General features: G+C 41.7%; 1 protein-coding gene across 1 annotated transcript in view; it reads left to right on the top strand.

The window, feature by feature from the left end:
- si (sucrase-isomaltase) overlaps positions 1 to 15,625 on the top strand; it is a gene marked incomplete at its 5' end in the record, with an annotated part of 111,668 nt that extends 96,043 nt beyond the window's left edge. The window contains 3 exons of the mRNA XM_080731029.1: positions 4,093 to 4,142; positions 11,424 to 11,594; positions 15,510 to 15,625. Of these exons, the coding sequence (XP_080587155.1) occupies positions 4,093 to 4,142; positions 11,424 to 11,594; positions 15,510 to 15,587 (299 nt within the window). The 3' untranslated portion in view covers positions 15,588 to 15,625. The remainder of the gene's footprint in view (positions 1 to 4,092; positions 4,143 to 11,423; positions 11,595 to 15,509) is intronic.
- Between the last annotated feature and the right edge of the window lie 2,524 nt (positions 15,626 to 18,149).

Genomic DNA, 18,149 nt, shown 5'->3' with positions numbered 1-18,149 from the left:
GTAGTAGGCAACACACACACACACACACACACACACACACACACACACACACACACACACACACACACACACACACACACACACACACACACACACACACACACACACACACACACACACTCACACACACACACGCACACACCAACTCTGTGTTTCATATTACAATGTTAAAATAGACTTGGACAGGCATTTAATGCATTTCCATTCACTCATATAATCCTTTTTCAGTTGTAGGTGCATGTTAGCATGCTGAGCTAATCTCACATCGCAATAATGACAAATGTCAGGTGTCCAAAATTGCATTGTGCGCTTGTAGATAATCTGCTTTTGCTACTTTAGTGTGACACTGTATTACAAAGTAGGGCATTTCTTCATGGAGGAAAAAAAACCAGGACATGTGAACAACCCAGCAATGTATTTTTGTGTAATATGTATTGTTGTGCTGCCATGCCAACGCTGCGCAGTGCGTCACGTCACGTTGTGAGCTATTTTGATTTGACTATTATTTCCACAAATGCCTCACACTTTTACTCAAGTAATTTCGATTATTAAGACGAGCATTTATATCGTAACTTTCACTCCAAAGTTTCAAAGACAAATATTGTACATTTGACATTTGAAAAGTGCATTATGAATTAACCTCTTAAGCCCTGTTTCAAATAATGAAAATAGAAGACACGTTTTTACAGTACAGCTTTTACAGTTTGCAAATGTATTCTTCACTTTCATAATATATTTCTTAAATGAATAAGAACTTTTACCCAAGTAATTTAGAAATTAGGCTACTGTTTTTTTTTTTTTTTTTGTTTTTCTTGCATGATAGTACTGCCAGTAATAACTACGTACTTGATTAGACCCCATGAGAGCCAGGATCCCTTTGGGTATTTTATTCCCATGTACAGTATATAAGCCAGTATTGAAAAAGGGAAAATGTGCATTATTTTATGAATTAACTGCTTACTGTAAGCCCTGTTTCAAATAGTGAAAATACAGATTCATTCATCATGGAAACCCCCTTCCCTCATGTGACCTCAGAAACCTCTCCCCCAGCCCTCCTATTTGAGAACAATGCGCTCTGGGATAGCATCTGAGGTGTTTACCTGCCCCCTCAGACCCCCATCTCTCAGCAATGCAGGATAGGTGTTACCATCAATGGGATGATTTATAGGTAGTTCTAGGTACCAGGTGCAACATCCCACAGATCACAGAAATGGCCATTTCAAGCCTGTGTTTATTCAGCCTGCTGTGTCTCTGCAAGACATCACTCTATAAGCCATATCTCCAAAACTGGTGGGTCAAACTGCACAACCAATGTGTCATTTTGTAGCTGCTTTCCTATGACACTTTGAAACTACAGTTATTATTTAGCATCTCTTCCAGTCCTCTTAGCTGTTTCATATGATTGGTTGTTGTGCTGCTGTGGCACCTGAATCTCTGCATTGTGATTACTTGGTTCTTTGTTAAAGTGATTTGAATCAGCTGTGTAGAGGAAGTGAAGCACCTATTTTTCCCCTGTAAGCTTGTTGGGAAAATTGTGGATAAACCCCACAGAAAGACTTTAAACCTAGCATTTGACTACTATTTTTGCATGATACGACAAAGTATAATAAAGGGCATGCCACATTTATTCATGAAAAAACATAAAAAGATTAATATGGAGGTACAAGGTTTGTGCCCCACAGCGACAGTGTTCACTTCATTGGTGTGGGGTGGCATAAACATCTTGTCCTGGCTCTGACCTTAACATGGGCATGAGGTAGTATCTGGAATAGACTGCGCATATAAATGTACTCATTGATTTTATCACTGAGACGCATTGAGCTACTGTGCCATCTCAAGCATGCACGCACGCGCGCGCACACACACACGCACGCACGCACACACACACACACAGTCTCTGAAGTGTGCCTGTGAATAGATTATCTTCTCTATGAAAGGGCTGTTTGTGTTTGGACAAAAAAAGAGGAAGAGATAGAGAATGAGGGATGACAGAGGAGGCTAGTGACAGAAACTATTACAGTAATTCCCCCTGTCGCTACCCGAATATATGCTCTCCATCACTCCTTCTTTTATCTGTTCCCTCCCTCCTCTTTTCTGCTTAACCCTGTCCATCAGCCTGTCTGTCGGTGGTGTATTGTACACTCTTTTCCTCTAATGTTTTTACATTGTTGTTGTTTTTTGGCTTGCCTCTCACTATGATGCTCTCCTTACCTAGACTGTTGTCAATTTTTTCCCTGCCTTCCTTTTGTCCTTGTTTGACAACTTAGTCAGACAGTCACTTACAGCCAGTGATTCACTCATAGACTGTCATTCACTGATATTTAAATAACACATTTTTGCCTTAACAGGATGTGATGAAACTGTTTGTTATGTAACACATGAAACAAAATGGTGTGAATGGAGGGTTGTGATCACAACGTGTGTCAGTGGGGTAGAACCCAGGGAATTGATGAACCTTCAGCTGGAGGTACAGCTTCAGAAACTGTGTAAAGGCTATTTTTCCCGAATGTTACTCGGGATGTAACTGTGGTAAGCTTGAAATGACCAGCAACAGTGGATGTGTATTGAGGTCAGGGATGCCAAGTGTGTAGGCAGTGGAAACGGCACCAATGAGGAAAGAATGGCTTGAATACTATTCTGGGCACGCGCTGGACTTAATTTGGACTTGACGGAAGTGATGGGGAAAGCAATAGTATATGGCGATTTATGAAGAGCGGATTTTGTGGAGAAGGTTGAAGTGCAAATCTTGAATTAATGTAGTGGGAAAGAGGCTCGAATAGACTCAAGTATGATTCAAGGTGGAATAGGAATATGGTTAGTCCAAGTTGGCCAGTCCTGTAATACTTGAGATTGAAGATGAGGGTGTCGGGGCTTTGATGATATCCTTTATAATTTGTTAACTCAAAAAGAAGGCAAATGGGAACATGTATTTGAGGGTAGTGTTGAATGTTGGGTTTAAGTATTGTGATCAGAGCGTATGGATGTAGCCAATAAGAAGTTCTGACATCAATGGATGACAACCATCTGCCTCTTAATAGCTCCCAACTCCGATGGAAATGGCAGCCTCAGTGTAAAGTTGGATGCCTTGTGGCTGAGTGATGAAGTCAGTGTAGAAGAGCAACATTACATTTCAAAATGAAAAGAAACCATGTTATAAATGTACCATTTTGTCTAGGACGAAGTGGTCAGGCATGCAAGAGCAGCAGCTACCATCCTCAGCAAGTAGGACCAAAATATCTGGTTTTGAGGGATGATGATCATCATGGCATAGTTGAGGTGACCGGGCAGGGTGAGAAGCTATAGTGTACCTGTTAGGGTGCTAGGGTGAAGTTAGAAATGAGCAGCGAGACGTGTGAATTGGCAGAATTGTTTGCCACGAGACTTAATCCAGGAACTCAAGGGAAGCAGAAGCTCCCTCTATTTTCTTAGAGGAGAGGGGAACACCTTACTGTGAGAACACTGAGGTGAAGTGAAGAGATGCCAAGATGGTGGCGAGGATGACAGAGTGACTGTCTGAAAGTTGCTGAAGTGGAAGTTTGTGGTCCAGCAAAGAGCTTCACTGAGCTATATTACCAATGCGTTTGTGGTTAACCCTTCCATTCACCCGTTTTCAAGACAGCCTCAGAAACAGCTATTTTAACACAACAACATTATTTAATTATTACCATTTTTGTTAATTCTGATGGTCTCTATAAACAAGTGACACTTGTGGTGTTACGGGTCAAAAATGACCCAGCAGAGAAGTGTGTCTCAATTCTCCCAAAATTGTCAATATTCGATTTTTACATATTTGGAAGAGACAGACACTTCCTCAGTCCTCATTTTCATTTGCTATTAGGAGTAAAATAAAGTTTGGTCTATGAAAAGAAAAAAATGGAAAAAAAAAAAGAAAAGAAAATTACCTTCTTTACTGTATATGGGTAAATTTTGACCCGTAACACCACAAGTGTCTCTCTTCACTCATTCTACTCATTTTAATCTATCACCTCCCAACCATAGTTTTTTAAAGCTTCCCTCCCTCCTTTCCTTCTTATTCTGTCGATATCGCCTTGACATTTCTTTCGCTGACCAACACTTATCTTTTCTCCTCAGACACATATGAGAATGGAGCATATCTGTTGACCTCCTTCACAGCAGCATCGGTGAGTACAAAGGCCAGATACTTGAGTGGTCTCCCCTCATGCGTTCAAATAAAATGAATGCACAAGGAAGTGTTGAAAAGAAAATCTAAACCACAGCCCCTGAAAGGGCTTCGAGCCATCTAGTAAAACATTTTATTTTACTCATTCTTATGTGAACTGTCACCTTTCTTATAACACTTCAAGTGTTGAAAATACCATATGTGTTGCCCAGCATTCATTTTTCAATGGCAGTGGAAAGCATGCACAGAGTAAACCAGGAATTATCTTAGTGGTTAGTGAATATTCCTGGCACAAAACATTTTCAGTGGGCATCCGCAGCCAATTACAGATCATTTTGGGGGTCCTTGACATGAAAAGGTTTTAGAACTACTGATTTAGAAGGCATTTGTAGAATCAGCCTCAGGTCTCAGGTCTTAATGCTTAAATGCAAAAAAAAAGTAACTATTGAAACGATATCTGCTAGAGCTAGGCCTAAATAGGGACAATTTAAATCTCCCAACTGTATATCAAATTATCTTCTTTTAAAATTGATATTAATGATGATATTTTGGTAACACTTTCTATGAAGCCCACACTTATAATGCATTATGAGGGCATTCATAATGCATTCATAATGCTTCATAACTACACTCGTAAACACACATAAGTGTCTTGTGCACATGGATAAGAGAAAGTATAATACTTTGAGAAATCAATAAAGAAGACACTATTAAGCTCTATTCGGCATGTGAAAACGCTTAATTGGTCCAACTAATTTGGCCTTGTCAGATTGTATTTGACAGCTGCACAGAGTGCGATTATTGCATGTGAAACTCCACAAAGAATAAAGAAAGTGTTAGTTTTTTCCCATAACCAATAGGCATAAAGAATCAAGAAGAGTTTATTTGTCAATGTCAATAATAGGATCAAAGCATTGCGAAGATATGTGCATTATATGCATTCATTGCACGTTTCTATGTACTGTGCAAGATGATAGAAATGATGATGGAAACAGGCAGGGCCCAGTGGAGTTGTATGAGTCTAATATGGGTTGCTTCCAGACAGAAGCCAGGAGTGTTCACCAGGACACAGTTTGATCTCACCTTGGGACAGAAAGTCTCTGACCACTGGGACTAATTGGAACTCTGTGCTTACTGCTTGGCCGCGCGCATGCACAGACACACTCACATGCACACGCGCGCACACACACACACACACACACACACACACACACACACACACACACACACACACACACACACACACACACACACACCACACACACACACACACACACAAACACACACACACACACACACACACACACACACACACACACACACACACACACACAGGCACACACACTTGCGCCAAAGCACATACACATGCTCACCCACATTCAGCAACCAAAGCCAAACATCTGTGGCTGTCCTCTCTGCCTACCATCAGGCTCATTCCAAAGCAATTTCACACAGAGATAAAACAGACCCACTGCCTGACGGCAAGAGAGAGAGACAGAGAGAGAGGAAAGTGTGTGTGTGTGTGTGTGTGTGTGTGTGTGTGTGTGTGTGTGTGTGTGTGTGTGTGTGTGTGTGTGTGTGTGTGTGTGTGTGTGTGTGTGTGTGTGTGTGTGTGTGTGTGTGTGTGTGAACGCACACGCAGGTCTTGAACAAGCAAATGTGAGAAGATGAGGATAAGTTGGCCAATGAGGCCAATGCTGCCTTGTAGATTAACAGATTCTATGCCATTTTGGACAGCTGAGTGGATGTGTGCCTCTGTGAGCCTCTGTGTCATGTGTCTTGTATGTGAGTGTGTGCTTGTATTATTGCTTGTGAGGGCCAAATGTGCCCACAAGTATAGTCTAAGAAATGTACATTGTGGGGACTATGTCCCTGGTCCTCAGAAGAGAAATGTTATTTGTTTAGGATTAGGAATTTAGATGTTTTAAATTTGTATGTTTCTTTTTTCTTTTCGTAAAGTAAAGCCCTGCTTCATCATACAAGACTGTCACACAAAATCAGTGAAAATAGCAGATCTAATGATAAATAAAATACGAACGGTTTTGGACATACAAGGTTTCAACAATATACTTAGTCATGTGCCAGTGTCGTATGCCAAAAAGATAAAATCTGCAATGTCACAATGTGGAGCAGCATGGCGCACTGTAAACACAGCTATAGTTTCTGTTGCATTACACCTGCTAAATAGTGCTAGGCCTAAATAGGGACAATGTAAATATCCCAACTGTATATCAAATGATCTACTATTAAAATTGGGGGATATTTCATTGAAAGTGTCTTGTGCTCATGGATAAAAGGAAGTAGATGTAGCCTAATACTTTGAAGCTCTATTCAGCATGTGAAGACAAAAGTCCTGACTATACAAAAAAATGGTTGAGAACAAGACAGTCAAACATAAATGAATTGAATTCAAAAAGAGATTTAAATGAATGTACTTGGCAGTGGGTACTTCATGTTTCTACTGGAACACATTGTCAGTATAATGAATGTCTTGCTTTTGACCTAACCTTACTTTTGGCCTTCCTCACATATTTCTTTATCTCCACTGTTGAATAAATCCTACTCTCACCAAAACAGCAATATAATAATAATTATATAAATTATGATAAAAAAAAATGAATTTCATGTAATATTTTGTAAGTGTTAGAGGCAGGGGTGTCACTATGTCAGTCAATCTTTTTACCAATATGATCCAAACGTCATATCTCACAGATTTAAATTTCCACTTGTTTTGCACTCATCTTAATCCCAAACATTGCAGTGGAATTTGCTGTCCAACATGCACCATGAGGCCAGAATATCCACTTGCACAAATACTATCTCAAACTCTAATGAGCAGATTACCATGAAACATACTGAGCACATCAATTTCAATTTAGGAATTTAGCAGACGCTCTTATCCAGAGCAAGTGTGAAATCCTCATCATCATTATGCTGATTCCAGGATGAGCATACCCATTTTGTTGACCCCGTTGCTTTTCCACAAGCGCCTCTCTTCGGCAACTGTCCGGTTGGGTGAAAAGGAGCAGCACAGACTCTATAGTAGGGGGATATTAATACAATCTGGGAATAAATTCCTTACCAAGAAAAGGGGTGATGCCAGTGGTGAGCGCACCTCATGGCGCGCTCTGCGTGTGCAAAAGTAGGCCATACATGGCCTACTTGTGTGCAAGACGCAAGTTGGCACCTCAACAGAGTGCATTTCTAGTTATTTATGTATTTATTTGTGAGATTGCCATTTTCTTTTCCCCCTTTTTCCACTTAGATTTCATTAATTTTCCAAATTAATTTTCCACACCGAAGTTTCATTAGTCCGAATTTAGTTAGGGTTACTGAGGTTAGGGTTAGGGTTAGAGTTAGGCATAGTATTCTTAACAGATTCTGATTAATGAACCTTCGGACGAATGCCATGGCACCTTTTCCTTTGTTTCTGTCATGGCTTCCAGTTCCCACTTGATGTTGTGAGGGAGTCCAGACTGCTCCAGACCGTACTGAATAATCGATAGCTTGCACAATGTCTACAGACTAGGACTTAAGTGTAAGGTCTGTAAATAAAGATAGATGGATCCATATCCAAAGATTATGATTTGATCTCCCACTTTGGAACAGAAAATACTACCGTGCCAATACAGTCCTTCTCCCTTGGGCTCAACCCTTTTCCAGGTGTAGGTCTTTGGACTGAATTTCCACATATCATAGAGGTGCTTTTTCAGAACAATTTGGTGGCCACCAAATATGTACAGTTCTCCATTGTAGGAAAAGGCTACATGACGATATCGTCCTTCTGGGAGGAGCTGTGTAGAAGGCGTGCTCAGCCAGCAGTTGGTCTCTGTGTCAAAGACTCTCACATTGCTGTAGTCCTCCTCTTTGCCCCCAAATATAAATATCTTTGTCCCGATGACGGTGGCAGAGTGACGTATGGAAGCAGGTGGTGGGATACCTCTGGTGTTGATTAAAGACCAGACCATAGTGTTGGTGTCCATCTTGTAGATGTCATTATTGTCATTGTGTACAGTCTGGGTCCGTCCTCCATGTATGTACATGATCTTCCCAGAGACACAGGCCGAGTGGTCTTCCCTCCCCTCCGGAACACTCCCGGAAGTCTCTGGTTTGAACCATCTGTGATGGTCAACATCAAATGCATAAAGAAGGTTGTCATGGAAATCCCCATCGACGCTAAACCAGTTGTCATCACCCTCTGTTATCTTACAATTCACCATCCCCCCCCAGATATAGATTGTATCTCCTATAAGCTCAGCTGTGTGGCCCCAGCGCAAGAGGGGGACCTCAAGGGGACCTTTCCTTCTCCCGGTTGTCACTGGAGGCAACTTTGTCCAGACCATAGACACTGTGTTTAAGACATGCACATCAATGTGATCCATGTTGTGGCTTGTCCCGTGATGAAGCCCTCCAAAGTGGTACACCATGTACCCCACTGGCACTACGCGATAATAAGCCTCTCCTGTTTTCGGCTGCACCAACTGCCTTTTAAGGGACACCGCCCAGCACAACATACTCTCTCACTCTCTCTCTTTTTCCCTCTGTCTTCTTTGTCGGCCTCTGTCTTCTCCCCGAATTTGTCTCTCTCAATATCTCTGTGGCGCTTTCTCACATTATATAGGCTATTGTCTGATGTCCCTCTCAACATGTCAATGGCTTACGTGTACAGTATACCAATGCCCATTTGCACTGGTGTCCTAATCTGCTCATGCACATCTCTCTCTTAAAATGACATTTCCAATACCTGAAATGTTTAATGAGTTCCTGTCTTCCCCAATGAGTTTGTAAAGGTGTCCACTCGTCCTAGACACAGTAGACAGTTTGCCCTCCTGGCCCCCAAACTGTGGAATAAACTCCCTTTCGCACTTAGAACTACAGACTCACTCCCTAGCTTCCGCCGTGGACTGAAGACTCACCTCTTCAGACTCCACCTAAACCCATAGCACTACTGTAACACTCCCCCTTCCCTCTATGACCATCAATGACCATACATGAAGCTAGATAGCATTTATTTTTAGGTTTTAGAAGTTTTTTACTAATTAGGTGCGTGGTCTACCTATGTTATTGTTTTTTCTAGATAGATATTCCTATGCATTTGTTATATTGTTATATTGTTGTTAATGTACTGACATTATCTTGCTTATTATAGTGATGTGTATTACCTGCTTATTGTAAGTCGCTTTGGATTAAAAGTGTCTGCTAAATGCCTAAACTGTAAACTGTAAACTGTCTAGTAACACATCTAATAAAGTTTTAAATTAAATTTCCCTATTGGAATTTTTGACAACTGCTGAAAGTTGGGGTACCATTAACTTGAAGAATGCTTAAAGTAGCATGTGAGGGGTCAAACTAGGGATTTTTCATGATTCTGAAAATGGCCATAGCCACTTTTCCATGTCATCTCAAACATTTTGTTAGTTGTGTTACTAGACACACATCTAACATCTGACACAAATCGGTGAAGACATTTCTTGGCAAGGAATGTATTCCCAGATTTGACATTATTCTGATTATATTCCCTGACAACGGGGCCGGATCTAGGCATAGGCAAGGGGGGGCAATGCCCCCCTAAATGCCCTGTCTGCCCCACCAAACATGATGGCATGCAAAAATCAAAAATCGGCCGGTATGATATCAAACCGGCCGCATCGGTGACCGGACGGTCACTGACATAAATTCCGGTGCACAGCATGATGCTCTGGACTAATTTAAACATAGCAAATAGCAGCCAGTCTACTTAGTGGCAGCCTACAACAGAATACAGATGATGCTGATTACCTTTGCAATGTAAGGATATATTCCATAATCCTGTGTCAATGTAGTCTCAAAGAAGAAGGAAAAAAAAAAAAGCATCGCAAGGCTTTCCTGCCTCCAGTCCAGACGGTCCATGCAGAAGGAGTTTACTTTCACTTTCATTTAACAGAAAGCAACAGCATTGCAAAAGCTGTTGCAAGCGACAGAAAAAGCCATCCTATAAATGTCCCTTTATTTTAGCCAGTTTCAAAGGAAAACCACCTCCCGTTTCTCTGTTGTTGGAAAAAAAAAGTCAGTTCACTTTGCGTGGTGTCATTTGTGTCTGTCCATACGCTGGATTAATTAATGCATGTCCAGGTGAAGCCTGTTAAAGGTCGTTATAGTATCCTCCGATAGTTTCACAAAGTACATTAAGCAACAGAAATGAATTATGTAACATTTTAAGTCCCTTACAGAGGTTTTACAACCCAAAACAACAGCAACAGCCAGGGTCATGAGGTAATATTTTGCCCTTAAATATTTGAAAGGAAGGAATAGACTAGAGTCAGACTACTGTGACACAAGGTAAATTTCTCACCTTGAAGACAATGAATGCAACCTTATTTATTTTAGCTTTTAAGACAATCGTTTTGCTTGTTAAAAAATATTTATTCAATAATAATATTATTAATATTTGAAATAAATGATCTCAATATGTATACCAATAATTTAAAATAACGGTTTTGCCTTAATCGTGCAGCTCTAACAGTGACACAGACAGAAGCAATGGCACAGCAATTATACAATATATACAGTAGTATGTATTTTTTACTTTAGGCCTTACAGTGAATGATCAGCTGGCATCAATATTATATCCATATCATATTAGACTGGATATTGACTGTGATTTTGGATATTACCAATAAGCTAGAAGAATTAGTGTTCTTCTAGCTTATTGGTACTCAAATTGAAGTATGTCTTCTAGGCCTACTTGGCCTGAAAAAAGGGTATTGGAGCAACCCTATTTTCTAGTTCATAGCTAAAGAAATCGGTATCGGAAAATCGTTTTTGGCAGGTCAGACCTTCATAAAACCGGTGGATCGGTACCGGCCAAGAATTTTGCAATCAGTCCATCTCTACTAGAATATATAGAGACAGAGAGAGATAGGTGTAAGACCTGTTGTTTGTAATGCGTGTTATAGGTATAAGTGTGCCAAAATGCTTTGTTTTTTATGCATTTCGGGTGTTTTAGGGGGTTTGATCCCCCCATTTTTTTCCGCCCACGCCTCACGGCGTGGGCTGGAGGTGCCCCCCTATCATTTCTTGCTGCCCCACCTACTACTAGAGGCTAGATCCGGCCCTGCCTGACAATCTATTCTAGGGGCTGCTAGCAGGTCATAGCCTTATTTTAATGTTAAGTGAGTAAACAGCAACCAGTATTTTGAGCTCCAATCAATGTGTTCCTGCCTATGCTGTACCCTCCTTCATTTGTTTTCTCTCTCCATCTCCCTTTTTCTCCCCATCTCCCTAAATTTGTCCTCTCTTCCAGAACAACCTGTCCAGTCATGTGGAGCACAACGGCCTGGCTGTGGCGGACCGCTTGACCCTGGGTATTGTGAAGGTGTGGGGTGCAGGCGTTGTGGAGATCACGGAGGTGATCCTGACTGACAAGGATGGTAGACCGCACCCGCTGACCCCAAATCACAACCTTGTTACTCAGGTCAGATGGGGTTTTGGCTGGGTACATATAATAGTTGCTACATATTGTCGTTGTCGGGTGGAAACCTTGTATGTCCAAAACCGGTCGTTTTGTATTTATCATTATAAAAATGATTTAAAATAGTGAAACTAGCCGATCTACAAGCACACATCACCTCGCATTGCAAGGTGTTGTGTGCTTGTAGATCCTCTATTTTCACTAGTTTTGTGTGAAGCAGGGCTTTCTGCAAATTTGAAACTTGGAGATACAAGGTTTCTGCCCGACGATATATTATTATTAGATCACAGCGGGCACATCAAAACATGGTGGTGGACGATCGCCTTGTCCTATTGTGGATTGGACTGGGATCAATTTGCTTTGCAATTTGCAGATCTGGTCTAGAGCTGATTCGGGAAAAAAGCCTATGTACGCGCGCGCGTGTGTGTGTGTGTGTGTGTGTGTGTGTGTGTGTGTGCGTGTGTGCGTGCGTGCGTGCGTGCGTGCGTGCGTGCGTGCGTGCGTGCGTGCGTGCGTGCGTTGCGTGCGTGCGTGCGTGCGTGCAAATTACTGTATACAGTAGATGGGGTCTAGAAGACTTGTGGAGGTTAATTGTGGCTTGTGGATTATTTGAATAAATACATGATCTAATTCCCCTTTCCCATTCCATAGTCAATGGGAATTCAGTTAAGGTTCAACCCACTTCCCCTTGCTGTGCCTTTGGTTCAGTTCACTGCTGTCTAACCACTGCCATCACGCAGCGGTCACCTTGTTGTTCTGTAATGAATATGAGTTACGGCTTAGAAGACCGGAGACAGCAAGTGAAAAGGTGGTCATCTAAAACCTCTCTATCATTCAGCCTTGATGTTTAAGTCAGGAGGGGGAAAAAGAGGACAGAACGAATCTAACGGGTAGAACGTGACGATACAGCTTTCACCTATCTGAACTCAACTCAACTTCAACTCTACTTCACTTTACTTCAACTGTCATATCACAAACTTACAGGTTTTAAAGTGAAAGTGCATTAAATGTATTTTTTACAGGCTACCCATGGACAGCAAACTTTTAAATAATAAGGATGTACCTCTGTCTCTTGTGCAAATATAAGACACCACATATAGCAGCCAACATAAAATATGAAGTGTGTGTGGGGATGGAGTGTATTCACAATCATGTTCATTAAGTGATAGTGCCAGTGTAATGGGAGCGTGTAAGACTGACATATTGACGGGGGCACATCCAGCCTGATGGCCTGGATGTTGAAACTGTCCCTTAGAATGTTTGACCGGCATTTTATACTGCTATTAGCTGCCTGATGGTAGCAGCGTAAACAGATTACAGCTGGAGTGGTAACTGTCTTTGATGAGCCACTTAGCCATGTCTACACGACACGTGCTTGGCATACATGTACTGGAGGCAGGGGCGTCACAAGGGGTAGGAAAGTGGGACTGAGTTACCAGGGCCCATATCTACTGCATAGTACTGTGTTCTATCCGTCTGTCATTCAATGTTATATGAGATACTTCAATGGTTTCCTGTGTAAATAAGCCAAGTGCTTTCCTAGGATCTCCTTTTAGTTGACCTTGTACCAGTGAACTGTACCGTCATGAAACTGTACTTTTTTCTATGCAAACTTCTAATAAAGTCTTCAATCAATCAATCAATCAATCAATCAATCAATCAATGTTGGTTCAATGGAACCAACATAATATCCTTTAAAGATGCATAGCCAATGCTTGATGATTTGAGGTGTGTGTAGCCATGCAGTTGTGTGTGTGTGTGTGTGTGTGTGTGTGTGTGTGTGTGTGTGTGTGTGTGTGTGGATCTCATATGATGCTGCCCATTCTCACCACTTGGCCTGACAGGAAGTCCAGTATCCAGCCGCACATGGTTGGGCGTAGGCCCAGATCTGTGGGCTTGGTGTCAAGCTTGAAATGAACTATTGTGTTGAATGCTGTGCTGTAGTGCCGAGAATAGCATTCACTCAGAACATTTATCCTCTCCAAGTAGAATTGTTTTGACAATATGTATGTAGTACCCTGTAAAAGGAGAAAACAATTTAGGCATTTAGCAGATTATCTTAATCCAGAGCTACAATAACCCTTTTACCATGAACCAAAACAATATATCAGGTCTATAACTGTAGCATCATACACATTAACAACATTAACAGAGAAGGTACCTTTAAACAAAGAAATGTTAAAGTCTGAGATTTCTCTGAGCGGAGCTTGCACGGCGACACCACAGCTACATTGCAGCGCTCTGGAAAAAGGTCTATAGGAACAACTGTGGCAGACCAAAACAATCGATCACAGATTCACTAAGGCATGCTTGCTGATCACAGAATCATATAGATCAATGTAGTGCTATAAAGCAATAAAATCATGTAAAACTGTTGAACAGACCCAATAATACACAAAATAAATAAATGACCCCACATTAAACACAATAGATTAATATAAAAATAGCTTATAGAGCCGCTTACCTTGGCTTGGACTGTTTGGGGACAGGCACAATGGTGGACATCTTGAAGCCTGCGGGAACCACAGCCTGGGAGAAAGCGAGTTTGGCGATATCAGCAAACACTTCCGCCAGCTGGTCTACAGACTCTCACATGCTCTATGGAGGCGGGGCCCGCGATGCCGCCAGGGCCTGTAGCGCTACGGATGTTCACCGCTTCAAGGCTCCGTACACGTCAGCCTCCGAGATGTTTAGTGGGCTGGTTGGGGCTGTTTACCTTGAACCGAGCGGGAAAGGTGTTCACCTCACTGGGGAGGGAAGTAGAGGGGCAACCCATGCGGGGACAGTCATGTCGGAGTGCCGGGGTGTAAGCCTCCATGCAGCTGGTTTTCCCTCCATCTCTTAGACTTATTAACATTCATTATCCTAAACATGACATGCTACCAGGGCTCCATACATGTATATGCATAGCCTGAGCAAGGAGGAAAGCGGGACATTGTTTTGGGATATTATTATTTAGTTATTCATTTTATTTTTATAATTACAGAAAGTGGACTATTAGAAGGCAGAGAAACACAGTGCTAGAAAAGGGGAGCTCAGGGGGAGGCGGTGGTAGGTACGAGGAAGAGAGCAAGTTTTAAAGCGATGACATTTGTTCCCTCTCTCCCCATCGGGGCAGTGATGAAACACCCTTGTCCCGGCTGTGTACTGTACTCACCGCACTTATCAGCGGCGTGAAAAGTGATAGCAGCAGCAACTCCATAAATAATCACTGGAGAGGATGGCCAGAAGACATAGATTTATACCTTTCAGCCGGAAGACAGACAGAGAGATGTGGGGGCAGGCGGGCGGGTGGGGGGAGACAGGGACAGGGGGTGGAGGAAGGAAGTGACAATGAAAGAAGAAAGGCGTGTGTGTGTGTGTGTGTGTGTGTGTGTGTGTGTGTGTGTGTGTGTGTGTGTGTGTGTGTGTGTGTGTGTGTGTGTGTGTGTGTGTGCGTGCGTGCGTGCGTGTGTGCGTGTGCGTGTGCGCGCACATGTGCGTGCGTGCATGTGTGTGTTTGTGAGAGAAAGAGAGTGAGAGAGTTGACAGACAAAATGGAGGATTAAAATAGACTAAATAGCAGACTGAGGGAAGGAGAAATAAGTGAAAAAGAAGCATTGAAATAAGGATGGGAAGGAAGTGATGGAGAAGTGAGGAGGGACTGGGAGAGCATGTGGGTTTTTATAAGCAACGTTTCATTGGGAGAGGATCCATTCATCTCCTTTCTGAACGGGAAGAAGCTGATCTGAACAGTTGGAGGTTTAAGCCCTATATACACTTTGTCGTACGATAAAAAAAACAGGTCTAAACCTAAGAACATGCCTGCTATTTTCAAATGTTTTATCCTTTTACATACATACATGCATGTATGAATGTATAATGTATAAAATAAAAGGAATATTAAATAACTTTGTGTCCTTCTCTCTGTCTCTTTAGGAGCTGATTGTGAATGCTACGTCGCTGTCTATTCCTGTAGACCAGCCCTTCACCATGACATGGAATACTGGCATCTAAACACAAACGGAAACAACAAACAAATCATTTATCAATGCTACCAACAATGTTTGTATCTACAGTATATAAAAAATATATATATAAAAGCCATGATTCCAATACTCGATTTGTTAGAAAATGGGCATGTGATGTGTCTCAGAAGATGAAACAGGTGTATATAGTATCATTATGTCCATTGTTGGTAAAATATTTACTTAATAATGACAATTTTCCCATTGAATATTGATTAAATATTAATATTTATTTATGATTATACCAAAATGTCTTTCAGTGTTGAGAAAGTTTACAATGTGTTATTAATCATTTATAGCGAAAGTAAATAAAATCATCGCACCTGAAGAGTGCCGGTTGGTTTGTTTATTTTATATTTTTGATGCTTTGTCCCTTTTGTTTTACCAAAGAGCAACTTTACTTCACCAAAGGTTTACAAAATTGAAAGAGAAATGTATTACAAAACATAACCTGAAGTATGTGCACTGCACAATATAAACAAACACGACACAAATAGATGTGGTTGTAGTAACGTTACTTGCTTAAGTAGCTTGTGGATGCTGTTGATGTGCGCACCTGGGTGAACCCCTCCCCCTTTATGGAATGGCTCCTGCCCTTAATGTCGGTGGCCCCGTACACTTCTATCATCCTTCATTTCAATGTTCCCCAGGCTTAGTTTCTGAGAAAGCAAGCCTGTGATTCCAGGTTTGTTCACGGCCAAGGCCTAGGAGTGGAAGGGAACTGCGGGACCATCAAAGCAAGCTGTAACCCAACATGTAACCACACACATACAGCACAGCACATATACTGAGAATAACTCAGACAGGGGAGATGAAATGGAGATGATGACGATGATGATGATGATGATGATGAGATACGGCAAGGAGTGTATAGCACAGTAGGTGGTTGTTGGCCAATCAATCACTAAAGGGTACAATTGCAATTTACCGGTAAGTGCCTATTCGAACTTTGGACTAGTGGCACGGTACTCAAACTTTTTAATTTCAATGACCCCCCATAACTCTCAAGAGTTGCATACAATGAGGGTCCCATGGTCCCCATTTTGAGAACCACTGTGCTAGTTCATTGGCATTCTAACCCTAAACCCATTCAACCTAATTGCAATTCATTTTAAAGTTGTTGCATGCAGAGTTGGACCTTGCTGTTTATTTGAATTTAGTTAATTTCTTCCACTGAATCCCAAATAAAACGTTCCACCTATTGCATGGCAACGTCAGCAGGCAAACACCTGCTGCTCGCAATCTGTTGGCAAACAGGTGTTTGTAATAACAGCCACCACAGCAATGACCACCAGCACTACTACTACTACAATTAAATAATGATAATAATAATAATAATGATAATGCATAAATAAATATATGAGTAAACATTCAATAATTTGGAGGCATTTGGTTTTTGTTGAGGTATAGTACATTTTCACATAATGTTAAATGTATTCTCTGCCTTTACCCATCCATCTATTAGGAGCAGTGGGTGCTATTAACACGGCACCCAGGGAGCAGTTGGGGTTAACTACCTCCACCCACACAGCTAAAAAAATCCACATCACTCCATTAGAAGTGGTTTATCTGCAACTGATTTTAAAGAAGCATATTTCTGTGATTAGTGCCCTATTGGCACAGTCACCAAAAGTGTTTAATTGCAGGTGTGTTATAGAGTGCATCCCAAAGGATTTGGGCTGTGATGCCAGATTTTCCAGTATCGATATACTGTATATGTATTGGAAATCAGGCTGTGTGTAGTAACATGTATGTACACGTGGATGATTGATTTTACATGAATCTGTGTGTGCGTGCAAGTGTGTGTCAGGAGTGTTTGTTTTGTGATTTCAAGTGCACATAGCAGTTGTGTGTGGGTGCGTGCATGAATGAGTGTTCTAAGAACTAAACAGTCTAATTACGCCTCTCACCTGCGGCGAACCATCTACCTGGGCTTTGTTACGTCTCATTAGCCACACTATTATTCAGCCCGCAGTAAATATAATCATATCAATTTAGCCATGGGGACCCGAAATTGATTTTTACTCTAATCGACAGTCTGCAGGGAGGAATATGCGGGGGAGGGTTACTGTTGTTACGTGTGTGTGTGTGTGGTGTGTGTGTCCACAAAGTTTATGCAGCATGATGATGATTCATCCCAGTCCCTGTCTTGAGGTCATATCATGTCGTTTCTGAGGAGAGGTATTGTGTTTTGACTTGGAGAACAAAGCCAGTCGTCCGCAGGCGAGCCATTGAGACTAATTGAGTTGCTGATCTGACTGCTCCTTTTAACCACTAAAACCCTATATAGTCTACTTCATTGACCGGGGTCCCCCAGGGGTCCATACTTGGTCCCCTTCTCCCCCCCAACACCAAATCTCTTTGCTGAAATGAGCTGATTTTTCTGCGCCAAGCAGATTTTTTCATGCACCGTGTTATGAGCTTATATTGGCATTAGATACTGTATACTATACAGCAAGGGTCTTCAACAGGGGGTCCGGGACCCCTCGGGGTTCCTCAGAGTTACTACAGGGTGTCTTCCAAATCTTTGTGTGATAGAAAGTAAAAGAAA

This window comes from Nannobrachium achirus (assembly GCF_963921795.1).
Source record: "Nannobrachium achirus genome assembly, chromosome: 8".
In the NCBI taxonomy this organism is placed as follows: Eukaryota; Metazoa; Chordata; class Actinopteri; order Myctophiformes; family Myctophidae; genus Nannobrachium; species Nannobrachium achirus.
The sequence above is the reverse complement of the archived record's forward strand: the minus strand, read 5'-3'. Positions and strand labels throughout refer to the sequence as shown.